A 27,281-nucleotide genomic window follows, 5' to 3' on the forward strand; every position below is an offset into this window, starting at 1 on the left:
ACCACCAGGGGGCACCGTTGTCCCTGAGCATTTTGAATCTTCCCAAGGTCACAATTATGTCAAGTCTTTTCTGTGGCCCCTTCCTGTTCTCATGCAGGTATATTTGGACCTAGAGTTTTCTTAGCTGTTATATTCATGCCAGTCTTAACTTTCCCACCTATGTTCAGAAAGAAACTGTAGGGCTAGGGGTGTGGTTTGATGTTTGAGTATTAGTAATAGCATGTTACAAACCGCATTCACTCCCAGCAATGAGGGACAGACTGATACAGACTCAGCTTTTGGGCGAAACCACTTAACCCCCTTCATCTCTGGGCTTTCACATTGATTTTATAACAATGGACATCAGGATTAAATAACTTCAAATAAATAAAAATTGGACGTTAAAGTACAGAATCCTATCAAGGGGCTTAAAAAGGATGGCATTCTCTCTGTAGTTATTAAAACTCCAGTTACCATTATGGCCACCCAATAATTGTCCCTTCAGCAGCCTCACCTGATGGGGACAGCCTCTGGTTACTTACGGCACTGGAGTTCAGGCCTCTGATCTGCTAGCTAGTCTCTGTGGATAATTAACTATGGGGGAAGGAACCAGGTCAGACTATTCTGGGGTTATGAGGAAACCCCATGTGAGATGCTAAATTGGGAGCCAATATTGATCAGTGAAGCTTTGAAGTCCCCGGGGAGGTGGTCTAAGGTTATTGCTTCTCAAGAGGCGCAGCTTCTCTTGATAAAGTTCTCTCATAAGAACTACCTGACTTCCAAGCTAGAACAACACTACTGGGCAGATATGAATATGTATATGAGAAAACTTGAGGAAATAGGGGTTTTCTTTCTCTTTTCCAAGTCTAAGCCACAAACTACATCCTCTATAAACAAGGACTATCTGAACTTGGCTTACATGGATACTGAGACCTCTGCACTTTGTTACTGTCATGTGGTGAGATAAAAGGATTGTACATTTGAGGCTTGGTGGTTACAGATAAGGTGCTCTGATCATTGGGTCAGCTTCTCTCCACCCTTAGGCCAATTTCACAGTAGGCACAGGAAAGTACAGAAGTTCTGAGGTGTTCTACCCCGGGGCATTTAAGAGTGATGTGTAAGATCATTAAATCCTTGTGTCATTCACTGCAATGTTTTCTGAGGGAGAAATAAGAGAGAGAGCCAAGTAGGATAAACGTCCTCGAGTCCTTTGGAAATACTGTGAATGATGGGACGAAAAGAGAGTGTCTAACACCTGATCTTGAGTGGAGAGTTGCAGCTCCTGATCCTGTGTCTGAGGTGGGCTGGCTCTATGGGGTTTTATGATATGGGGTTTTATGAAGAATGTCAGAATCATAAGGCCCAGGACCCAAAGACTGAAAGGTTCCTTCATATTAAGGGGGCTTTTGTAAGACTTAGACTCCATATAGTTCACAAACATCACTAAACATTCAGGCTTCTGGTTTTGCTCTTCTCCACATAACGGGGTCAGTATCTGTAATTTCAAGATTTCTTCTGTTCACAAATGACCATCAAGCAACTAACTCTGGCATCATAGCGGGCTTTCTGCGTGATGTCACCTCCACGGCCATGAAGTCATTAACCAAAGACATTCTTTAAGAAAGCATGCCAAGCAGGTAGAGGAAGTGCAATGGTCAGTTGCAGTGTTCAGTGACCTTCAAACGTCGCGTGCTGGAGCTTTATCTTCAGCATTCTCCGGAGAACCCGAAATGTGTTAAGGGCAAAGGGAAAAGCCAAAGAAGGAAGTTAACTGAGTTCTCAGGCACATCCTTAGACACCTACAATCCCTTTCCCACCCACTCCTAATTAGCCTAATCCGTACGGTCCAATCCTCCCCGCGATAACATCTGTCAAAGGCTCAGATCCCGCCCCTCTTCCATTTTGGGCCAATGGTCGAGGCCGGGGTGGGTCGCCGGAGGGGGGCGGGCTCAAGTTTCGGGCAGAGGGCGGGGCCTCGCCGAGGACCCTGGGCTGGGCGCCTGTGCCGGTTTGTCTACCCTTCCCCTCAGCCGCCTCCTTTCAACCTTGTCCGCCGGTTGGCGCGGTCTCCATCACAGCGGCGACCGCTCCTGTTGCAGCTGTAGCTCTCTCCCTTCGGTCCCTTCCCGCCAGGTCCCGGAGTTTCGCCCGCCATGGCTCTACTCACTGCAGCAACCCGGCTCTTGGGAGCCAAGGTGAGCTTAAAGGAGGGAGCGCGCCGTGGCGCGCGGGGTGGGGCTGAGGCGACCGCAGGGCCTCCGGCACCGGCTCTCCCTCCCACACCGGAGCGCAGCCCTCCGCGCCTTAAAGGGGCCCGACCCTGGCGAGCCGCCAACCCTTCCCAGAGCTCCTAGGCCATGTGCTGCGTGCCCTTCCGGCTAAGGTGAACGCTGCCGGCCCCGGCCTGCAGCCCCCGGCGGCCGGGAGGCCCGCCTTCTGTCATATCAAGTATCCAAGGTGCAAGCGAGGGATGCAGGGCCCTGGCTGCAAGGCCAGAGAGCAAAGATGTGGCGTGGTCCCCCGAATTAGGGAGAGAACTGTTGGAGGAGGAGTGGGGGATGTATAAATATGCTCACTTGGTCACTGGGGCTAATTTGGGCTCTGCTTTGTAGGGTGAGTCCTGTCAGGACCTGTTTCTTTCCTCACTGTAATTGAAGCCTGTAAGTGACCCCGCCGTTTTAGTTTTGTTAGGGGACTAGAGCCCCCCAGCTCCTCTTTGTCCTTGGGACTCCTGCACTTAATGTATATAGGAGGAGCTTGAATAGGGTGGGGCATTTCTGTTAAACCTGCTGATTATGTATCACATCAGGCTCTAGGTAGAACCAGAAAGGTTGTTCCTCCAAGCTACAGGCCAATAAATGAAGACAGGCGTGAGGTAGTAACACCAAGGTCACATGACTCAATTCTACTACCTACCAGGAGTACTTCCCCTTATTCCCTGGCGGCCCTTTAATTTGATGGTTTGCCTTTTGAATTCTGAAGTTCAAGTCCAAGTAGGGATAACTCTTAATTTCACGTTATCACTACTTTTTTGCTCAGCATAACTTGGGCCTTTAAACAGAGACCCAGCTATGCTGAGGGAATTTCAGCTCTAACCCAAGTGGGGACAGTCCCACAAATGACCTTGGCTTCTGTTTTAGTTTTAAAGGAACTAATAGGTTTTTCTCATCAGTAGATAGTTTGAAGCAAAGTACACCTGGAGGAAAGAAAAGACTTAGAATGGTATTAACTTTCTGTGTGAGATGCATAGTTGTCAGATGTACCACAAAACTTGTAGGGTTTATCTTGGGGCTTTTCTGTGTCTGGCAACAAGGTAGAGACTGGTTATTTGGTAGACACTTGTCTTACTTGGCTGTTGCTACTGCTGCTGCCAGGGAACTGGGTAAGGAAACCTCTTGGGAAATGAAGCAAGTTCTAGACGGTGTTTGGCAGAATGGTGGACCTATAATTAGATCGGTTCAGGAGCTGCTAACCCAGACCAGATAGTCTAACACAACAGTGAACTTGAAAAAGCCTTTGGTTTTACTTTTTTTTTAGTTTATCTTGCTTCATAAAGCCCTAGGAAATGTCATAATGCTTTGGGAGGGTGACTGGGCCACATTTGTGTTGTCATTCTTTACTTTTATGTTAGAAGTGAAGTTGAGGATCCCAGAAACTTTGCTAGTCTTTTGTACTCTGTTGGTCAAGTTGCTTGAGTTGCTTGAATCTCAGTGTGCCTTGCACTGAGCATGATGGTACGTGGCTGTAATCCCAACACTGAGGAAACGGAGACAGTGGGTACATAGTAAGTTTGAGGCCATCCTGAGCTACCTGCTTCTCCCAAGAGGTGAGGCTTACTCTTGAAATCAGCAAGGGCAGCCAGGTGGTGATGTCACACACCTTTGCCTGCAATCCCAGAGGCAGGTGGATCTCTGTGATCTGGAGCTGGAGACCAGCCTGGTCTACAGAGTGAGTTCCAGGATAGCCAAGACGACACAGAGAAACTTTGTATACAAAAAACAAAAAACAAAAAACAAAACAAAAAAACCCAAAACAACAACAAAAAAATCAGCAAAGCCCAGAAACAGGACATGGGGACTCTCAACTGTAAAACAAACACTGGGAGGCTTAGACAGGAGGATCATTACAAATTCAAGGACATCCTGGGCTTCACAGATGCACAGACTGCACAAGTGTGAGTGATTGCTGTGTAAGCATAAGGATTGAGTTCAAATCCCTACCTCCACCTAAAGGCCACGTTTAGTTACATCACCTATGACCCTTATTGTGCTGCGGTCGAGGGAAGAGTGGAGTCAGATGGAACCTCAGGGTATCCTTTGCCAGTCAGTCTGTCAGGAACCAGGTTTTAAGGAGACTTTCTATTCAGATTTTAATAATAAGGTGAAGACCAGTGGAGGAAGACACCTGAAGTCACAGACACACAGGGAATGAGAACAGCAACAATAAAACAAAAACACAAAACTGTCAAAGTCTAACAAAGTTAAGGAGTAGAACCTGGAGAGGGCCATGCAGCATAACTGGGAGTCTGGGGAGCCTTTCAGCATATCAGCATTGCTCTTATCTGCCTAAGCTTTCTAAATTAGACCCGTTCCCTTAGTCATTGGTGACCAGTTTTACTTTTTAATACTAAGAGACTTTAAAGACTGGTGGTGGTGCACATCTTTAATCTCAGCACAAGGGGGCGTAGAGGCAGGCTGATCTCTGAGTTTGAGGCCAGCCTGGTCTACAGAGTTCCAGGATGGAGGAAGCTACACAGAGAAACCCTGTCTCAGAAAGAAAAAAAAGTGGGGCTGGAGAGATGACTCAGCAGTTAAGAGCACTGATTGCTCTTCCCAAGGTCCTGAGTTCAAATCCCAGCAGCCACATGGTGGCTCACAACCATCCTTAATAAGATCTGATGCCCTCTTCTGGGGTGTCTAAAGACATCGACAGTGTACTTACATATAATAGATTAAAAAATGTTTGACCCGGAGCAAGCGGGGCAGACAGAGAAGAAAAAGTGTGTGAAGACAGCTACAGAGTGCTTACATATAATAGATAAATAAATCTTTAAAAGAAAAGAAAAGAGAAGAAAAGAAAAGGCTGAAAATAATGGAGATGGAGGTCAGTGATTTGCCTCAGTGATGTGCAAGACTCTGGGTTTATACCCTTCAGTGTGTGTGCCTGCAACTAATGCAAGGTTGTAATTCCAGGACTTAAGAAGCTAAGGGAGGAAGATCTCAAGTTCCAAAAGTTTCAGACCAGCTTGGGGCTACATGAAACCTGTTAAGGAAAAACAAACAAACAAAAACAATTAGAAAAAGGAATTAAAAAAAATTTTTTTTAACTAAAAAGTAAAATCTGTCAAGACCTATAGATATATAAGTAGACCTTGGCCAGGAGGTATGTAGCTCATACCTATCATTCTTGAGCTTGGTTTTGTCCTGATCTTTTCATAGCTGATCTGGGATTGGATAGGAATTGGATAGGATTGGGCCACCAGGTCACCTTTAAGCTTTTGAAGTCAACATGCTTTATCAGCCTTATCTAAAAGGAATATTGTTTTAAGAATCTCACCATGTAACCCAAGTCTGGCCAAGAACTCTTTCTTAACCCCCATGTTAAGTCTGCCTCAAGGCTTCACCATCATACCCATCCTAAAGGGGAATTCTGTGTCAGTGAGAATGACTTCTCTAGGCTAGGGTGTTTGGAACTTTGAAAAGATCAGTGCAGTTTTACATTAACAGTGACTTGCAGCATGTCCACACCACTACTTTCTTCCTCCACTCCCCCCCCCCCATTACTTATTTATTCCTTCCCTCAAGATAAGATTTTTCTGTGTAGTGCAGACAGGCCTCAAACTCAGATACACCCGCTCTGCCTTCTGCTCCCCAGGCACTAGAATTAAAGCTGTGCACCACCATGCCCAGCTTCACTGCACATTTTCTATAAGCCCTAATCTGAAATTAATCTCAACAAAGCAGAGTCATTTTTCTCGGGTGAAATAGGCTTAACACCCAAAACTTTTGAAGGCAAAACTCTAATCTGTGGACATTTACCTTCCTTGACCAAGTGGGACTTAATGTTAATTGTGGAATAAGTCTATTTGTTCCTACTAACTTTTAAATTGGTAGCATATGACTTCATGGGCTCAGTCAGTCAGCAAGGACAGAAGTGTATGTGAATAAGTAGAGAAGAGCTCTATTGGCATTCCCGGTTCTTAGAATCCAACCATGCAGCATAGGAAACCAGACTTGGATCTCAACTAAAGCCACATCATAATTTCTTGTGCAACTTTAGCACTATCTTCTTAGCATCTGGCAGTTATTTCCACTGCCCAGGTTTTCGTAGGCACCATTATCTGGCATGTTGCTGATTTGATGAGATTGTGATCCTGAAGAAACGGGATGGAATCTGACAGTTTATGTTTATATTTTTTGAACTCATATGTGTTGCTGGGATTATAGGCATGACCTACCATACCCAGCTTTATTTATTATTTTACATATCTTTAGAAAGGAATCTTGTAAAACCTAGAGCAAAGTGTTAGGAGCTAAAACTTGTTTTTTAAAAAACCTAGCAGAAGTGAGGAAATAATTTATTATTTTCAAGAAAGTGCTAAGGTGACATTTGGTATATATATATATGTAATAATTTGTGTCTGGGCGCATGTCACACAGCACTTACGAATGTCAGAAGGCAGTTTATATGAGTTAATTTTTTTGCTCCTTCTACAAACTCAGATCATCTGGTGTGGCAGCGAGTGCCTTTACATGCTGGGCGTTCTCACCAGCCCAGGGATGAATTTCCAAGTTAAAAGTAATAAAAGCTAATACATTAAAAAACAATTAATTGGTCTGGAGAGATGACTCATTAGTTAAGAGTATAAACTACTTTTGCAGAAGACCTGAGTTGGTTTTCAGCACCCACATTGGGTGGCTTTACAGTCACCTTCAACTCCAGGTTCAGGAGAACCCACCCTCTCCTCTGGCCTTTGTGGGCATCTGCATGCACGTGCCATACTCAGATGCATAAATTAAAAGAAATCTTTAAAAATAAATTTTATAACCTAGGCATGTTGGCACTTACCTTATCCCAGCATTCCGAAGGCAGATGCACATGGATCTAAATTCTTATGAGTTTGAGGCCAGTCAAGGCTTATAGTGAGGTCCTGTCTCCCGCACATAATTTTAAAAAATACTTAATAAAATAAACAGTCATACAAAGAACAGAATGGATTTCTGCTGAAACAAAAAATTAAGATTCCATCCTTTGTTTTCGATTTGGGCAACTCAGACCTTTTCTGAGGTATGAATAATAATCTTTGATGGTCTTCCTCTCTGAAAATTAGTGGATTTGTAGGCAAGATACCGTGAGAATGTCAGGAGCCAGCAAGATGGCTCTGCAGGTAAAGGCACTTGGCTCCTAAGCTTGATGACCACTCCGGTTCCACGTGGTGGAAAGACAGAACCAATTTCTGTAATTTGCCCTCTGACCTCCACACCAAAGCCATGGTGTATATGTGTGACTCAAGCACTTAAGTAGTAATATAATACAAAATTTAAAAGGAAAATGATAGGTAGATTTTATCTTATTTTAAACAAACAAACAAACAAACAAACAAGGTATTGTAGCCCTGGCTATCCTGGAATTCTCTCTGTAGACCAAGCTGGCCTCAAACTTAGAGATCTGCCTGCCTCTGTCTCCCAGTGCCAGGGTCACAGGAGTATGCAACTGCCTCCTGGCTTGACAGGTAGAATTATTAAGAGAATTCTTATTAGTATTACGGGGGTCAGAGTATAAAATCTGGACTACTCTGCTGGGTCTGTAAGTGGCCTGACCAAACACTGCAGGCTAGCTTCCAGCATGACCATTGTGAAACACAGGGTGTAAATGGCTTTAGTTCTCTGACCTGATTCTGGAAACAGAGGAGTCTTTGTCCTAGGCCAGTTTACTGTTGTTGTTTGTTGGTTGGTTTTTCTTTCCTTTTTTGGTTGGTGGTGGTTCTTTTTTTAAGTTTCCTTTTCAAGTTCCTCTGAGACAGTGTTCCACATAACTGAGGCTGGTTTTAAAATGATCCTGTTTCTACCTCCCAAGTTCTAAGGTTATAGGTGTGTACTACTGTGGCAGGCCTTCGGGGACACTAAGGAGGCGGGTGTTTCTATTTATTTTTGAAATTAAGTCTCACAATGTAGCCCTGGCTGTTGTAGAACTTAATGTGTGTGGACCAGGCTGTCCTCAAACTCACTGTCTCTAGTGCTATGATTAAGGGTGGGCACCAGTGCACCCTGCCTGATTTAGTTCACTATGAGTATGAGAATTGTGGCTTCAAATACCCCCATCCCCACCCCTGAGCCAAAGAAAAGTTTTTCTCTTTCTTTTCTTTTCTTTTCTTTTCTCTCTCTTTTTTTTTTTTTTTTTTTTTTTAAGATTTATTTAAGCTGGGTGGTGGTGGTGCGCGCCTTTAATCCCAGCACTTGGGAGGCAGAGGCAGGCGGATTTCTGAGTTTGAGGCCAGCCTGGTCTACAAAGTAAGTTCCGGGTCAGCCAGGGCTACACAGAGAAACCCTTTCTGGAAAAAACCAAAAAAAAAAAAAAAAAAAAAGATTTATTTATTCACTTTATGTATACACTGTGGCTGTCTTCAGACACACCAGAAGAGGGCATCAGATCTCATTACAGATGGTTGTGAGCCACCATATGGTTACTGGGATTTGAACTCAGAACCTCTGGAAAAGTAGTCAGTGTTCTTAACCTCTGAGCCATCTTTCCAGCCCAAGAAAAAATTTTCATAGCATTATCATAACTCATTTTTCTCTTAGCCCTGTAAAATAGAGGTGATACATTTTTTTGATGTCAGCCCATTTGAGAACCATAATCTACTTCCATCAATAATTGCAAACTCACTGGTCCAGGTACTTTGTGCCTGCAGTCCCAGCTCTCACTGATGGCAACCTGGGCGACATAGTGGGACCTTGTCTCTGAAATGAAAGAGATCAGAAGTAGTCAGTCAGGTGTAAAACAGGCACATCTGTAACCCCAGCACTCAGGAGTCAAGCAGGAGGAGCCTGGGTTACTTGAGATCCTGCCTCAAATACAATGAGCAAACTCAAGGCAACTGAATATGATAGGAGGTTTGAAAAAGCTTCTTAATGGTTGTGGTACTTGCATTTTTACGCTGTAGGGAAGGAATCCTGGCTGTCAGCCATTATTCACCAAGCTGTGGTAGCAGCTCTTCCCAGGAAGGAACTAATCTATTGAGTGAAGTGGCTGCCTGATTCGCCTGACAGCTGCTGTTCAGTGAGGTGACTTCTTGTGGCAAGCAACCAGAAACTGAAATCCCTGGTACCACGCCTCCAGAGTGGGTGGGGGAGGAGCTGGGAGATAGAAGTTCAAGAGTGACTCAGAAGTTTGTAATCTGCCTGTTCTATCAGTGAGAATAACTTTCGTGTACTGTACAAAGCCATTCTGCAGCTTTACGTGGCAACCATTTGTCTGAATGGAGGTGTGCCTGGCTTCGATGTGACCCTCCCCAAGCACCTCCTTTCCAGAGCTGCAGACATTTTAGAAGGTTTTAGGGGAGGAATAAGGCACAGGTTCCAGGTTAGCGTGATTATATACTGAGTCCCAGAATACCATTGGCTATAGAGTAAAAACCCTGTCTCAGTAACACCCCTCACCAAAAAAAAAAAAAAAAAAAAAAAAAAAAGGATATCGAGGAATTATTTCCTGTTTTGTTGCCAAAGGGAATTAGAGACTCACTTTTTCCTAGTAGAGTTTAACTGACTCCTGTGGTAGCCAGTACAATTCTGTTTTTCATTTTTCTTTTTTTCCTTCTTTTGTGATAGGGTCTCACATAGCTCTCGAACTGGGATATGGTTTGTAACTGAGACTGTTAAATTCCTGACCCCTCTATATACCTTCCACCTGGTCGTGACCATGACACCTGGCACTTTTTTTCTTTTTTCAAATCCATGGATTCACTCTGTAGCCCAGGCTAGCCTAGCACTCGAGTCTTCCTGCTCCAACTTTTGTAGTGCTTGTATTATAGGCCTGTCACCACCATGCTACAAGGCCACTGCATTTTTAAAGAAACAAGTATTATACAGACAAGTACTTAGACACAAATCAGTGTCTTGCATGCTTTACATTTTTTTCTTTCTGGTTTTTGGTGTTTGGTTTTTCCAGAAAGGGTTCCTTTATGTAGCAGACAGCCTTAGTTAGGTGCCCCAGAACTTGGTTTGCAGACCAGCTGATCTTGAACTGCAGAGATCTACCTGCAGTGCTGAGATTAAAGATTTTCACCACCGCACCCAGCTTTTACTTAAGATTCTTTTTTTTTAACTTTATGTATATATGTGGTTTGCCTGCATGTATGTCTGCGCACCACCTGCTTGCCTGGTTCTTAGATCCGCTGGTACCGGAGTTACCATGATTGTGAGCCAGCATGTGGGTGGAATGAGTGTGCTTAACTACTGAGCCACCTCTCCAGCCCTCCTGCATTCCTTCATACAAATTATCTCCTGTAGTTTATTTAACTTTCTGAAAGTGGCTCCTTGTGTGTGGTGCATACTATGTGTAGGTGCATGTATGAGTGGAAGCCAGGTGCGAGGCTGGGTGTCTTCTGTCAGTGTTTGCAAATGCTTTGAGACTGATGCTTACCCTTTTCAGGCTAGGCTGACTGGCTCTTAGGACCCCCTTTCTCCACCCCACGGTTTCTGAGATATAGGTACAAGCAGCAGGCCTATTATATTACTGCTTTTTTTTTTAACCTACATATGTAGAAGATGCTAATTATGGATAGAAATGCACTTAAAATAAATGTGTTAAAATATCCTGAAAAGAATTTACAGGTTATATTTATTTGTTTTTGTTTGTTGTTGTTGTTTTTAAGACAGGGTTTCTCTGTATAGCCCTGGCTGTCCTGGAACTCACTTTGTAGACTAGGCTGGCCTCGAACTCAGAAATCCGCCTGCCTCTGCCTCCCGAGTGCTGGTATTAAAGGCATGCGCCACCACGCCCGGCGTTTATAACAAAATGCCTGGTAATTTTTATTTTTTTTTTATTTTTTTTTTTTATTTATTTATTATATGTAAGTACACTGTTGCTGTCCTCAGACGCCCCAGAAGAGGGCGCCAGATCTCATTACGGATGGTTGTGAGCCACCATGTGGTTGCTGGGATTTGAACTCTGGACCTCAGAAGAGCAGTCAGTGCTCTTAACCGCTGAGCCATCTCTCCAGCCCCAGCCTGGTAATTTTTATAAAACAGCTACAATTTAATATTGATGTCTTGCTTTTTATGAGGGTATTGGAGATTTGGGCTTGGTCTTCATGCTTGCAGAGTAAACACTCTTGCCCACTGAGCCATCTCCCACACCCCTAGAATTGGCTTATTATTATTATCATTTTAGAGATTTGAAACGTGAGACTATTATGTTAGGTCTCATAGCCAACATAACACAATAAAATTGTAGACCTGCATTTAGGACTTGCTGCAATTTTTCATGTAAACTGCAGATGGAAATTAAGTCTGAGACCCAAGTCTGCATTTTCACTCATTCATTTATTTTTGAGACATAGTACAAGGCTGGACTCAAAACTCATGCAGCTGAGGGTTATCTTACTCGGTTTCTAGTGCCTCTGCCTCCTGAGTGCTGAGACTATCAGCTATATCACTACATACATAAAGTTTATGGAGTTCTTTGAGGGAGTGGAGCGCGAATCCAAGGCCTTGTGCGTATTAGACAAGTTCTTCTGTGTACCATCTGTGCCTGGTACCTGTGGGAGCCGGAAGTGGGCATTGGACTTCCTAGAACTAGAGTTACAAATGGTCGTAAGCTGCCACATGGCTGCTGGCAATCCCTGGTCCTCTGGAAGAGCAGCCAGTGTTTCCATTTGCTGAGCTCGCTCTCTGGCCACCTCTGTTTTGATTTTGTTGTTTAGACATGTCTCACTCTGTAGACGTTGTGATCCTATTGCCTCTGTCCCAAGTGCTAGGGCTAAGGTGTGTACCATCCCATGCTGGGCTTTCCTTCCCAAATCAAGTATTCTGCATTCCTTGTAATTAAAGTTGTTCTAACTTGAATTTTTTCCTTTATCATTTTGAGTAGTTTGTTAATCAAGGTTTTAGAGAGTCAGTAAGAGCGAGTGTGTGTGTGCGCGTGTGCGTGTGCATCTGTGTGTGTGCGCCCATGGGTGCATGCCTGTACAGTGCACATAGATAATATATAAAAATGCTAGGAATAGAGGGACAGGGGCACACCTTTAATCCCAGCACTTGGGAGGTGGAAACAAGTGATCTTTGAGTCTGAGGCCAGTCTGATCTATATAAAGAAACTTTGTCAAAAAAAGGGGGAGGGAATAAAATTATATTTGTATATGTATCTATATCTATGTGGATAGATATAGATACACTTACATGTGTGTGCATGCTCACACAGTTAAAGAGACAAACAGGATGCCTGGAATAATAGTATGTTTCCATTCAAGTTCATAAGCCTGAGAACCTGGGAAGTACCAGTGTTCAGCAGAGGTCTGCTGTGTGCTTGGAGAAAAGCTGGGAGAGACAAGAGACTGGTTTACCTTTTCTGGGTTTGTTTTTATTTTTATTTTTTATTTTTTCCTTCTTTCTGTGAGGCCCCCTGCTGATAGGGTAGTCCATACCCACATTGACTGTGTAACTTTCTTTTCACTTAGTTCCCTTCAGACTTACTTTCTAAGTTCTTCTAGAAACACCCTTCTTTTAGGTATTTTTTTTTTTTTTTATGGTTTAAGAGCTTTATTATAGAAATGCAGGGGGAAAGAGAGAAGGTAGGGGAGAGAGAGAGAGAGAGGAGAGGAGGAGAAAAGAAGACAAAGAGAAAGGGATAGAGGAGAGAAGACAGAGAGAGGAGAGAGAGGGTGAGAGTGAGGGGTAAGAGGTAAGAGCGGGAGAGTAAGAGCCTTTTAGGGGGCTGGCAAGATGGCTCAGTGGTTAAGAGCACCAACTGCTCTTCCGAAGGTCCCAAGTTCAAATCCCAGCAACCACATGATGGCTCACAACCATCCGTAACGAAATCTGATGCCCTCTTCTGGAGTATCTGAGGATAGCTGCAGTGTACTTACATATAATAAGTTAAAGAAAAAAAAGAGCCTTTTAGGTATTTTTAATACTCTTAAGTTGACACCTAAAAACAAATGTCACACATGGGGTAATTTACAACCATTAAAATTCCTCTAATTCTTTTATTTTTATTTTTCATGTAATTGAAAATTTTATGTGTATGGATGTTTTGCCTGCATGTTTGCCTGTATACCACTTGCATGCCTGGTGTCTGCAGAAGTGGGCCCTTGGTTCCCCAGAACTGAAATCATAGGCTGGCTGTGAGTCACCATGTGGGTGCTGGGGCTGAAACCTGGGTCTTTTGCATGAGCAGGTATGAGCCATCTCTCTAGCCCCTCTGCTGATCATCTTAAGTAGTTGTCTGTCAGTTGCTTCTTTGTAGATATTCTATGTGCTTTTAAAAGGTATAATCCTTTCCTACTTCTCCTTTTAAGGGGCAAGACAGAACATGACAATTGTAGTTTGCATCAGTTGTAATTAACATCTTTGTATAATCAGATATGCAACACCCTGGTTGCTCCTGTCTGGTTCTCTAGAAAATAAAATAAACTGTGAGAGTTAGGAATGCTGTTCTGAAAGGATTGGACAGGTTAATTGAATAAGGAGACTTTAATGATGCAGACATCCTAGCAGCAGCAGGAGCAATTGCTAGTGGGGCCACTCAGACATGTTGACAATTAAATGTGGATGCACTAGACACTTTAACAACTGTTGCCCAGAAACTCAGCAGTGTGAAGGACAGGACAGTTCTCACAGGAACACCAGTGACACTGTGGCAATGAGAAGCAGAATTACCAGCCAGCTGTTCAGCTTTATGCCAAAATGTCCTAAAAGGTGAAAATGGAGTGGGAGACTGAGTCACCGCAACTCCTTGATAGAAAGGATTTTGTCTTCGTCTCTTTGCAGAACTCATCCTGCCTCGTCCTTGCTGCCCGGCATGCCAGTGCTTCTTCCACGGTAAGATCTGGCAAGGAACACAGAGTCCTCGCCGCAGTCTGACCTCAGGATAGGGTGCTTGGCAACTACTTACCTGATTATCCTAAGACTGAAGGAATTAGGCAGTAATTATTATTGTTGTGATTAGTATAACACTATTTAAAGAAATTTATTCAGTGGAATATACTGTGGAAATAGCAAATGTTCCCTCTCCTTTTTGTTTTTCTAATGCTGAGCATTAAAGCTAAGGCCTAGAACGTGCTAAGAAAGCAGTTTTCCACTAAATCATACTCATAACCCCTGAATGAAGTAAAATTTACAGTTTTTGCTTGTTTTCATTCCTGGTACAAGGCCCTGATATGTGGCCCTTCTGTTAGGTTCAGGGTGACTTTACTAATCCTGCTGCCTCAGCCTCTTGAGTGCTAGGATTATAGACATGTGCCCACCATTTCTGACTTTTTAATCATTAAGTGAGCATCATTGTCCATATCCAGGACATTCCATCTCTACAAAATTAAGCTCCACTTTCCCTCCTCCCCATGCCTGGCAGACCAAGAAACGCTAACAAACATTCTGCACATACCTTCTCCACAGTAGGAAACCCTATAGATTTTTCTTCCATCACTTAACTCTTCTATTTCTGTTTCTAGAATTTGAAAGATGTACTGAGCAATCTGATACCTAAGGAGCAGGCCAGAATTAAGACCTTCAAGCAGCAACATGGGAAGACAGTGGTGGGCCAGATCACTGTGGACATGGTAAGAGCTCTGGTGACTTAGATGTGTGCCACGAAGGCACCGTTTTCTCTCTTGGTTCAGAAGCGTTCTGTTCTGTGCAGTGAAATGTTGGGCTTTGTGGTATTCATTAGAGAGTACTACTTTTTTTCTGTAAATTTAATAGTTATGCCTATCCTCATTCGCCTCTGACAAAGATGGATGAAGTTGAGCTCACAACTCTTTAACTGTTGGCTGCACTGTCTTCTGATTGATGCTGTGCCCGCCATCCAGTTAGACTGCACCCCAGCAAGTCCTCTAGCCTTAACGTAGCTTCCTCAGCCTTAAGAGTTTGGGCCGCTCAGCTACCAGTGTCCAATCATTGCCTCCTTCCCTCCCTCTGCCCATAATAGATCTAATTCCATCTAACCTAGCAATAAGTGTGGAGGAAAAATAAAATACAGTTAAGAAAAGGAAGCAAACAAAGGCAGACACGTTAAAGAGACAGTAATACCTTGGCATGAACATGCATCCCAGCATGGCATCTTGTAATGTGCTGGTCAGTTCTAGAAATTCAGCCCCAGAAACTTCCTTCTAAGTGTAGTCTTGGAAGAAAGAGAGTAAACGTCTTCTCTGGGCTCCATGAAGCTCCACCCAGCTTTAGTCTGCTCACTGATGATTGGTTGCAACTTCCTTCCTTCAGATGTACGGTGGCATGAGAGGCATGAAGGGACTTGTGTATGAGACTTCGGTTCTTGATCCTGACGAGGTAAGACTCCATTGTCCGCCAGTGACCATACAAACGCATTGGAAACTAGGCAGCACAGTGCAGACCAGGTATGAATAGGAGCTGAAGAGCGTGCTTTCGCTCTAGTGCATCAGTACACAGTAAGAGCGCAGTAAGTGTGTGGAGAGCGAATGTCTGAGAGTACTGGGGTTTTGTTTGGTTTTGGTTCTCTTTTGATGATTTGGTTTTGTTTGGTTTTTGAGATAGGTCTCACTCTGTAGCCTTGGCTGACCTAGAACCGACTGTGTACACCAGACTGGCCTTGAACCCATGGCAGTCTAGTGCAAGCATGACTTTTTTTTTTTTTTTTTAAATCACACATCTTTAATGCCAGCACTCAGGAGACAGAGATAGCCACATCTTCTGAGTTTTGAGACCAGCCTGGTCTACAGAGTGAGTTCCAGGACAGTCAGGGCTACACAGAGAAACCCTGTCTTGAAAAAAAAATAAACAAAACCACATTGATGGGACTAGAGAGGTGGCTTAGCAGTTAAGAACTCATACTATTTTTTTAAAGATTTATTTATTTAATGTACATGAATACACTGTACTGTCTTCAGACACACCAGAAGAGAGCATTGGATTTCATTACAGATAGTTGTGAGCCACCATCTGGTTGCTGGGAATTGAAGTCAGTGCTCTTAACCCCTGAGCCATCTCTCCAGCCCCACATACTACACTTGTCGATAGATACCAAGTTCAGTGCTCAGCACTCATATCAGTTGGCTCACAAACACTTGTTACTCCTGCTCTGTGGAGACCATGAACCTGCACTCACCTGTACACCCACACCCAGGACCCTCCCCACCCCCCCACCCCCCCACCCCACACACAGTGAAAAGTAACACGAATAGCCAGGTGTGCTCGTGCACAGCTCTTTGAGTTCAAGGCCGCCCTGGTCTACATAGTATATGCCAGGAGTACAGTGATGCTCCGTTTTTTTAAAAAATAAAGTAAAATAAAATTTAAGCAAATGAATTTTAAAAGTACACATTTTTGTTTGTGTGTTTGAGATAGGGTTTTTTCATGTCGTGCTATCCTTGAACTCACTCTTCAGACACAGGCTGGCCTCTAAACAAGAGATTCTCTTGCCTCTGCCTCTACCTCCTGAGTGCTGGGATTAAAGGTGTAGACCACCACACCTGGCCCCATAAATATATTGTTAAGTAAATAGATACTTTTACTTGGTACAAGTGCCACACTGTAAGCCTGAACATCGGAAGACAACTTAGGAGTCCATCCTCTCACACCATGGTGTAGATCCCAAGGATCAAACTCACTCAGGCTGTCCGCCTTAGTGGCCAGTGTGTCTACCCACTGAAGTGTTGGTGTAATTCTATGCCTGACAGATTAAATAAATTTGGTTGTAATTCTCACTCTTCTTTCTCAAGGGCATCCGTTTCCGAGGCTACAGTATCCCTGAGTGCCAGAAAATGCTGCCTAAGGCTAAGGGTGGAGAAGAACCCCTGCCTGAGGGCTTATTTTGGCTGCTGGTAACTGGACAGATGCCCACAGAGGAACAGGTACAGCCAAGAATATTGACCCTTCCCCTTCCCCTTCCTTGCTTGTCTCTAGTCAAAATGTACTCTCCACCTGCCCATAGCTAGAGTTTAAAGAGTGTGCTTTGAGAAGTATCAGCAGAGTCTGACCGATCCTGAGTGGATTGTACTGAACCCTGCTGCATTATCTTTACTCAGATAGTACTGTTCTATTTTTCTGAGCGTGTCTCCTTTTTCACAGGTGTCTTGGCTCTCACGAGAATGGGCAAAAAGGGCAGCTCTGCCTTCTCATGTGGTCACCATGCTGGACAATTTTCCAACCAATCTGCACCCTATGTCTCAGCTCAGTGCAGCCATCACAGCCCTCAACAGTGAAAGCAACTTCGCCCGGGCATATGCAGAGGGAATGAACCGAGCTAAGTACTGGGAGGTAGGAGATTTGAGTCGGGTAAACTGTTAGGAACTGGGATCAGAGAGCACACACATGCTTACCATGAGTGAGGCCCCAAGTTCAGTCCCCAAAATGTAAGAATTCACTGTAAGATAGTACACTTGTTTTCTGTTGAAGTCATAAAGAAAATAGAGCGTGGGGTCTCCTATTTTATCCCCTATCATCTAATTTATTTGAGCACTCACACAGCGATGTGAAGGTCTGAAGACAATTTATAGGAATTTTCTCTCATACAGTGTGAGGTTCCAGGGATCAAGTTGTTAGGTGCCATTATCCAGTGAGCCGTCTCACCAGCCCAAATAAGGAGAGCCCCCCTTTTTTTAAAAAAGATTTGTTTATTATATGTAAGTACGCTGTACCTGTCTTTTAGGCACACCAAAAGAGGGCATCAGATCTCATTACGGATGGTTTTGAGCCACCATGTGGTTGCTGGGATTTGAACTCAGGACCTTCAGAAGAGCAGTCAGTGCTCTTCCCCACTGAGCCATCTCTCCAGCCCCAAGGAGAGCTCTTATGATGCCTTAGGTCTGAGTGAATGATAGCTAATCAGCTACAGTCCAGGAGGACTAATGCCAGCCACTTTCTGCAGACAATCCAAGGCACTGTCAGGGCTAGAAAGGTGACCAGCATCCTGCTAATAGGATCCCGCAACAAGCTTTATTTATTTACTGAAAATGGAAAGTGACTAAACCGTTGAAACTCTGCTGTTGGATGTGGAAAGGCCATAGTGTGCTGTCCAAGTGCGTAATATAAGCACACACTGCTTCCGTCCTTTTCTAACTCTACACAGACCACAGAAGTGCTGATTATGTAGCTATATGTTTACAAGAAGACACCTGTTTTCTTTGTGTGTGTGGAGTTGGAGTGTGTAGAGGCCAGGGGTCAACATCAGGTGTCTTTATTATCCTTTCCACTTTATCTACTTTGCTTTTTGAGACAGATCTTTCACTGAAATGAGCTCATTAAATTGGCTTGCCTGCCTGGCCAGTAAACTCCAGGGATCCAGCAGTCTCGGCCTTCCCGACGCTGTGGTTACAGACACTATTGCTGTGCTTGGGTTTTCACATGGGTGCTGGAGAGCTACATAGTTGCTTGAGGAGTGAGCACTCAGCTGACAATGCCATCTTCTCAGCTCCTTTTGTTTATTTGGAAATAGGTAGTTTAGGGAAAGTAAATGACATATACACACAGATACATACATACACACATAACACACATACAGACACATACCTACATACATACATACATACATACACACATATAGATTAGACACGTGCATACAGACACACAGACACACGTATGTATACACACACATTATACACATACAGGCATACATACACATACACAAATAACCCATACCACTTTATTAAACAGAGGTGTTGAAAGAATCTTGCTATGTAGCAGTTACTGTCTTTGAACTCACTGTATAATCCAGACTGGCCTTGAGCCTTCCATTAGCCTTCTGAATGTTGGATTATGGGCATTTGCCACTACACCATTTTATGAGATGCTGGGGATGGAAGACTATGTATCCTAGGCAAACACTCTTAAAGATTCACTTATGTGTTTATATATGAGCCATTGTGAGTTTATGTGCAACATATGTGTGTACCCATTAAATCCCTTGGGACTGGAGGAAATAGGGGGTGCTTGTGTGTCAAAGCATGCATGTGAAGGTCCTACCATGTGGAGCCCAGGAGCTGAACTCAGGTCCTTAGGCTTCATAACAAGTACCTTTACCTGCTGTTCAAATAACTGTTATAGCTGCTGTCTTAGTCAGGGTTTCTATTCCTGCACAAACATCATGACCAAGAAGCAGTTGGGGAGGAAAGAGTTTATTCAGCTTACATTTCCACATTGCTGTTCATCACTGAAAGAAGTCAGTACTGGAACTCAAGCAGGTCAGGGAGCAAGAGCTGATGCAGAGGCCATGGGGGGATGTTCTTTACTGGCTTGCTTCCCCTGGCTTGCTCAGCCTGCTCTCTTATAGAACTCAAGACTACCAGCCCAGAGATGGTCCCACCCACAGGGGGGCCTTTCCCCCTTGATCACTAATTGAGAAAATGCCTTGCAGTTGTATCTCATGGAGGCATTTCCTCAACTGAAGCTCCTTTCTCTGTGACAACTCCAGCTGTGTCAAGTTGACACAAAACTAGCCAGTACAGCCGGGCAGTGGTAGCACACACCTTTAATCCCCTGAGAGACAGAGTTTGAAAACAGCCAGGGCTACACAAAGAAACCTGTCTTGGGAAACAAAACAATAATTATTTACTGTGTAGGTTACAATAATAGGAAAGATTGCCATGAAGTCAGTGATTTAACTATAAGTTTCATCTTTTGGGAGTGGATTATCTTATGTGTATGAGTGTTTTGCCTGCATGCATATATGTATGTGTACCACGTGTGTACAGTGCTTATGGTTGGAAGAGAGCATCAGATCACCTGGATCTAGAGTTACAGATGGTTGAGAACTACCATTTGGGGGCTGGGAACTGAACGCAGGTCCTCTGCAAGAGCTGCTAGTGCTTTTAACTGCTGAAGTGTATTTTTAGCTTCACAATTTCTTTGTAAATGGCCAAATCCACTGTTGCTAAAGCCCTGGGTATTTTGATATCTGAGACCTCTAGTCTATCACTTGTCCTATGATATTGGCGTGATGATCTTAAGATCCAGTATCAGGGGGTTGGGGATTTAGCTCAGTGGTAGAGCGCTTGGGCCCTGGGTTCGGTCCTCAGCTCTAGAAAAGAAAAAAGAAAAAGATCCAATATCAGTTGTTTCTCTTCTCTCGGTAGCCCCTAAAATTCATCTTTTAGAAATAGACTAGTCGCCGGGTGTGGTGGCACACGCCTTTAATCCCAGCAGAGGCAGGCGGATTTCTGAGTTCGAGGCCAGCCTGGTCTACAAAGTGAGCTCCAGGACAGCCAGGGCTACACAGAGAAACCCTGTCTTGAAAAAACAAAACAAAACAAAAAACCAAACAAACAAAGAAATAGACTAGTTTCTGGGCAGTGGTGGTGCATGCCTTTAATCCCAGCACTTGGGAGACAGAGGCAGACGGATTTCTGAGTTTGAGGCCAGCCTGGTCTACAGAGTGAGCTTCGGGACAGCCAGGGCTACACAGAGAAACCCTGTCTCGAAAAACAAAACAAAACAAAAAAAAAAAAAAAAAAAAAAGAAGTAAATAGAAGAGCACTGACTGCTCTTCCACAGGTCATAAGTTCAAATCCCTACAACCACATGGTGGCTCACAACCATCTGTAATGGGATCTGATCCCCTCTTCTGGTGTGTCTGAAGACAGCTATAGTGTACTTATATATAATAAATAAATAAATAAATATTTGAGGTAAAAAAGGAAAAAAGAAAGAGACTAGTCAGCTAGGTATAGCAATGAGTGCCTTGACTGTCCTGGGATACCTGGGGTATGCCAGCACCATCCAGCAAACCATACTTTATAATAATGACTATAAGATATTTTAGAGGTATCCAAACATTTCTTGTGGCTTTGTTGGTTTAGATTTATTTTTTGTACACATGCAAGACCCATTTATTTTTTTAAAAAATGTCCTTTTTTTTCCTGCATCTTATGACTGATAAGTGATAGCTAATACAAGAATCTTGGCCAGAATTTTATAGCAGTGGAGCTCGTGAGGCATGAGAATTGTGGTCAGTTATATTCCTATAGACATGGTATTGCTTTGGGGGAATTTTTTAAATTTTCTTTTATTTCTGAGATTATATTATAAGTATACCATTCTCCTTACCTTTTCTCCCTCTAAACCCTCCCATGTACCTCTCTTTGCTCGCTCAAATTCATGGCTTCTATTTTTCATTAATCTGTGTCTATGTGTACGTCTGCATGTGTTTTTCTAAATACATAAATATGACCTGCTTGGTTTGCATAATAGTCTGTAAAGTATAAATGTGTATGTTTTCACTGCTGAGCGTTTGGTATTTCATAAAGAGTATGCTCTCCTTGGGGCATGGTTTTCAAGATTGATTGATTTACATATATGGGTGTTTTGTCTGCATGTATATCTGTGCCCCACGTACACACCACAAGAGGGCTCTGATCCTCTGAAGCTGGAGTTAACAGACCTTTGTTAGGCAGCATGTTGGGAACTGGGCACTGAACCTGGATCCTGTGCAAGAACAGATGCTCTTAACCACTGAGCCATCTCTCTAGCCCCATATTTTACCAAAAAAAAAAAAATTTAAGTGCCAGGTATTGAGCCTGGTTTCTTACATGCTGCATAAGTTTTCTATCAAAGTATACATGTATCAGAAGCGAAGCTTTTGCTAGTCAATAATTGGTCAGCACTTTGATGTCCAAATTAAAATGTAGAATTAACTTTAAAACATTATTATAAAGAAATAAAGAATTAATATTAGGGCTGGTGAGATGGCTCAGTTGGTTCGTACCCGACTGCTCTTCCGAAGGTCCGGAGTTCAAATCCCAGCAACCACATGGTGGCTCACAACCATCCATAAGGACATCTGACTCCCTCTTCTGGAGTGTGTCTGAAGACAGCTACAGTGTACTTACATATAATAAATAAATAAATCTTTTTAAAAAAAGGAAAAAAAAGAAAGAATTAATAGTAAACAGTGGGCCGTGAGGTGGCTTACATGTAAAGGCATCTGTATGGTTCTTGAAACCTAACTTCAGTCCCCATGGAAGGGGAGAGAATCTCTCTGTGTGCTGTGCCATGTTCCACCTCCCTCTGTGTGCACATAAAGGTGGCATCTCAGCACATGTTCAGTAGTGCCAAAGTTATAGCATCCTGGAGAAGACCACAATTGAGCACACCAGGGTTTATATTTTAGTTTAATAACTAAGGTCTGGGAACCTCAGGTCTTCATCTGTGAATATGAAGTTATGTATTTAGTGGGATGGAAACAATGGGGATTGTGTGTTAATACACAGCAGATGCTATAAACCTTGATTATAGTGGTTTACTCAGTGTATGCTTATTATTACATACCACAAAATATACTTAATATGTAACCACTCAGCATATAGCTATCAATGCAAAGGACAGTAAGAATCACAGCCTAATGCTTTGTGGGTAATTCCTTTCTCTCCACCTTTCTTCTCTTCAGCTCATCTATGAGGACTGCATGGACCTCATTGCCAAGCTGCCGTGCGTTGCAGCCAAGATCTACCGGAATCTGTACCGGGAGGGCAGCAGTATCGGAGCCATTGACTCTAGGCTAGACTGGTCACACAATTTTACCAACATGTTAGGCTACACCGACCCTCAGTTCACCGAGCTCATGCGTTTGTACCTCACCATCCATAGGTGAGCTCCAGTTGGTGTTATGCCCCAGGGCCTGCCTGGATTGATGGGAAAATTTGTTTTGCTTTTATTTTTGTTTCTTGAGACAGGATCTGTCTATGTAGCCCTGGCTATCCTGGAATTCACTCTGTAGACACTGGCCTCAGACTCATAAAGAACTGCCTGCCTCTGCTTCCTTCCCAAGGGCTAGGATTAAAGGCATGTGCCACTATGCCCAGCAATGGGAGCTAGGTATTGGGGTATGTTTCAAAAAAAACAAAAACAAAACAACTTCTTAAAGTTAGTCAGGGAACACAGGGTCTGTAGCAAATGGGAAGAAACATCTTGAAAGGGTTGAAACTAGGTAAGAAATAAGGAAAGAAAGCTGAAAAGCCTAGGGAAATTGCCTCACATAAGGGAGTCCAACTTCCCAGGAGCGCCCTCTTCTGGTCATCATTACTAAACTGTGATGGGTAGCTGAGAATGTGTGTGAGCTGTGTATTTGATATTCCTATCAGTGGAAGTAGGTGTGGGGAGTGGGCATCCGCTGACAGGGCTCCAGGGTGTTTTGAGCCCATGAGGCCAAGATGACAAAAGAAATGTCTGTGTCATAATCAGCCCTTCTCTTTCTCCCTTTGGCTCTCCCTTACATCCCTACAGTGACCATGAGGGTGGTAATGTAAGTGCCCACACAAGCCATTTGGTGGGCAGCGCCCTTTCAGACCCTTACCTGTCCTTTGCAGCAGCCATGAATGGGCTGGCGGGGCCTCTACATGGACTAGCAAATCAGGTGAGACTGGCCTTTCTCTTTGTTTCTGTTCCATATTTTCTTTTTACTCACAAGCGCTATCTCTTATCTTGACATGCTTCCCTTGGCATGCGCATTCACATTTCTCTTTGCCCACCCTTGAACTTAACATGTAGGAGGTGCTTGTCTGGCTGACACAGCTACAGAAGGAAGTTGGCAAAGACGTGTCAGATGAGAAGTTACGAGACTACATCTGGAACACACTCAATTCAGGACGGGTAAGCAACCAGGAGAGACTCAGACCCAAACACTGCAGTCTGAAAGGAAACTCCAGACCACTGAGACCTTGTCTCAAGGGAAAAATACAGAAAATAAAAGCAGTTCCTGCATTAGTCAAGCAGGGGCTTTTTTTCTGTAGTTTCTCCATATGTTTTCCTTGTGAATTTAGTTTTCTTTTTATAATGTTAGGGTTTGAACCCAGCATTTTATGGCTAGGCAAGCATCCCACCACTGAGCTGTATTTCCAGCCCTTACTTCATTTATTCTTAGACATGTCTCACTTAGCTACCAGATTGACTTTGATGTACAGTCCTGCCTGAGCACCAGGACCAAATCAACCCTGAGAATGAAGAGGAGAACCTTCTACCTGAACATGCCAATTCGGTTATTTTTCCCGTTCTTTACAGGTGGTCCCAGGATACGGTCATGCAGTACTGAGGAAGACTGACCCTCGCTATTCCTGTCAGCGAGAGTTTGCTCTGAAACATCTGCCTAAGGATCCCATGTTCAAGCTGGTGGCTCAGCTGTACAAGATTGTGCCCAATATCCTCTTAGAGCAAGGGAAGGCTAAGAACCCTTGGCCCAACGTAGACGCTCACAGTGGGGTGCTGCTCCAGGTGAGTCCTCTCCTCCCTATTTTCTCTCTCCCTTGTACTCATTGTTCTCTGCCAAGCACAGAATCAGCTCCTTAATCAGAGCGGGGGCATGGACCCCAGAGCCTCACATGTGCCCCTAGTTGAGACAGGTCTCACTCAGTAGCCTTGACTGACTTAGAACTCTGCATAGACCAGTCTGGCCTTGAACCCAGAGATTCGCTGCCTCATCCCCAAGGGTTGGGGATGAAGGCACTCGTCAGGCCTGGCACTTCTGTACTTAGTTGGTGGTGAATGTATTCATGTGTTTGTCGCATGTGAGTGCATAAGGATTCCAGTGGTGCTGTCAAGTGTCTCCCTCTGTCTTTCCATCTTATGTTTGGAGATGGGGTCTTTTATTGAACCTGGAGGTCATTGATGCCACTCTGTGGTAACAAGCTTCAAGTGGTCCTCCTGTCTCCAGGATTTCGGCACATGTCACAACCCTGACTTATGTATAAGTTAAGAATCTGAACTTGGGCCCTCAGCCTTAACTGGCAAACATTCTACCAACTGAGCTGTTTCCTTGGCCTCTGGCTTTAAATACATAGATTTTCAGGTCTACTCTACCAGGCTCCACCAGAGCAAGGACTCTTCTGCGTCCGTCCTCACAGAGCCCTTTGATGTACTTGCTGTGGCAGGGGCTGGGGTTGAGCCCTTGACTGACCTGTGACTACTTTCCCTGGTGGTCTTTTTATTTAAGGCTGACTGGGCTAAGACCGAGGAGGACGGGTGTTCCCATGTTACTGTGTATGTGCATGTACCACTCTCACACAAGGCTTCCCTTCTACCTTGACAGTACTATGGCATGACGGAGATGAACTACTACACAGTCCTGTTTGGAGTGTCTCGGGCACTGGGTGTGCTAGCCCAGCTCATCTGGAGCAGAGCCCTAGGCTTCCCCCTGGAAAGGCCCAAGTCCATGAGCACGGATGGCCTGATGAAGTTTGTGGACTCTAAGTAAGGGTAAAATGGGAGACTGGGGGGAAACTGACTATAAGAAAACGAGGAAGCTTAAAAATAAAGTGTAATTTTGTTTTGTTTCAGGGGCCTTTAAGACTTAAGATTAAACTGTATCTGAGGCACTGAAAATATATTTGAAGTTAAAATATAAATTAAGACTTGAAAGACAAAAGTGACCCCTTCTCCCCTCACCAGTTCACCTCCCCCTCCTGGTATGAGCTGCCCAGCAGCTGTAGGATGACCGGGACTGAAGCATGTGGTCAGGGTTAGATCTGCCTACCACCATCTCTAGAGCAAGACTCAGGCTCCTCCTCTTTAGGTCAGAGCAGGTTACAGACAAGCTGCAGTCACTCATGGAGCTTTGTTTCTATGCTGCCACCCCCAAGTCATCTACGCCAGGGACAGGCCCCTTTCTTTCCATAGAAATCATGTTGGATGCCAGCTGTGTCCAACACTAGGGCCTTTCCCAATGTACACAAACACCTCCTACCTAGCAAGATCTCTTGGTTAGCTGGAGACGCTTTGGCAACTTTTTATGCTATCAGATGATCTTAAATGGCGTAGTATTTATTGTGACTGGCACCCAACATTTGAGTTATTTCTCCTTTTAAATTTATACCATTAAAGTTAAGGTCTGGGGAGTTATGTTTCCTTCCAGGCCTCTATACCTGCTGTGCCTCAAGCTGAGGATGCTGGGGGTCTCCCTGTCCTGAACTCCACTAGGGTCCTCTCTCAGCAGGTCTGTCCGACCTGTGGTCTTCCTGGTCGTTTGGCTTTATCAGTACTTAATGTGAACTAGGTCTTTTACTTCCATGGAACATAAGCCACTATCTTCTGACCTTGGTTTCTCCTGTTAATATGCTCTGGCACGGAACAAGGGCTCAGGAATGACCAGCCTCTTCGGGCCTGGTCCCAGGGGTTCTAGCTTTTCTTTTTGAACAGCAGTTACACACAGTTCCCACTGAATATCAGATGGATGGACCTAGGGCTTGGGGCCTTCTTCTCATCCCGTGTCAAGGAAACGGTCCTTTATTTATCAGTGTCTTTTGCTCTTCCCTTAAGTAAGAGCCCATAGCACAGCACTTATTTTAGCAGCCCCATTTGCACAGATTTTCAGTGACTCAGAATGCTCTACTGCCTTTTCTTTGAGAAAGGGTTGAGATACACTCCTGTCCTGCCCCTCCTCATCCCAAAGCTCCTGCCTGTGTTTGTATGGAACCCAACTCCAGCACCACCACACTGTTGAGATGGACACACTGTAAACCCCTGGGTAACTGTTAAAGTCATGATGCAGACTTCAGGATGTTCTGTATAAAATTAAAAATAATAAATGTTTTTATTAACAATGTTTGAGCTTGCTCTTACGTAAGGCCTGAAAGACTCATTGTGAGGAAGGGGTCTGGTTAGCAAGGTCTGAAGCAGTGATTCTGAGCATTCCTCCTCTGGCAAGCTGGACATTTCAGAGGGAGGCTGATTTCCAAAGACCTCGAGTCTCTCCCCAAGGTTAAGAAGTCTTTACCTTTAACCCTCTTCCCTCCTAATTTGGACAGAGACCTCACAAGTGCTTGCCTGACTAGGCCAGGAGCTGGTCTAGCCCAGTGGGTGAAAGGAACAAGAAGCCTACCAAGGACAAATTAGAAGGACACTAGAGGGCGCTTGTGGTTAGTGTGTCTCCTTGTCCTTTTCCTTAAGGAGGCCCCCAAATAAGGGTGGTCCTCAGAAGCACTAGATACATGGGAAGTCTAAGACCATATGAATCTGTCCTGAAACTCCTGCTATAGGTGACTTTATGGAAATGTCTATAAATAGGCGAGAGGGTAGGTAGTCCTGGCCTACAGGACGTGCTACTATAGTTAGCAGGGACACTGTCCAAGAGGCTATCTTACACCTTGACTCATGCAGGAAAGGAAGCTGTGACTTCTACTTATTATGTTA

At 44.1% G+C, this 27,281-nt stretch overlaps 1 protein-coding gene, 1 long non-coding RNA gene and 1 other non-coding gene across 4 annotated transcripts; 2 read left to right on the plus strand and 1 right to left on the minus strand.

Annotated features, from left to right (window-relative positions):
* Positions 1–1,353: 1,353 nt before the first annotated feature.
* On the minus strand, positions 1,354–9,623 carry Gm51822. The gene is made up of 2 exons (XR_003949053.1): positions 8,866–9,623; positions 1,354–5,241 (listed from the first exon to the last, which is right to left on the minus strand). It is a non-coding gene; the product is annotated as a predicted gene, 51822 (long non-coding RNA).
* Positions 1,942–26,697, plus strand: Cs (citrate synthase). Of its 2 annotated transcripts, none has more exons than NM_026444.4 (11): positions 1,942–2,174; positions 13,968–14,018; positions 14,648–14,755; positions 15,414–15,479; positions 16,889–17,020; positions 17,238–17,426; positions 22,549–22,748; positions 23,385–23,514; positions 23,649–23,750; positions 24,159–24,368; positions 25,183–26,697. In NM_026444.4, the coding sequence occupies exons 1-11, from the start codon at positions 2,133–2,135 to the stop codon at positions 25,345–25,347; spliced, it is 1,395 nt and encodes a 464-aa protein (NP_080720.1). In that variant the 5' UTR covers positions 1,942–2,132; the 3' UTR covers positions 25,348–26,697. The 2 variants fall into 2 exon arrangements, with proteins under 2 accessions (NP_080720.1, XP_030100721.1); XM_030244861.1 differs by lacking the exon at positions 1,942–2,174 and adding an exon at positions 2,597–2,639 and having other exon boundaries at positions 25,183–26,694.
* On the plus strand, positions 13,456–13,590 carry Gm23182. The gene has a single exon (XR_003949073.1). It is a non-coding gene; the product is annotated as a U8 small nucleolar RNA (small nucleolar RNA).
* Positions 26,698–27,281: the final 584 nt, after the last annotated feature.

The sequence above is a fragment of the Mus musculus genome, chromosome 10, assembly GCF_000001635.26.
Source record: "Mus musculus strain C57BL/6J chromosome 10, GRCm38.p6 C57BL/6J".
Taxonomy (NCBI): Eukaryota; Metazoa; Chordata; class Mammalia; order Rodentia; family Muridae; genus Mus; species Mus musculus.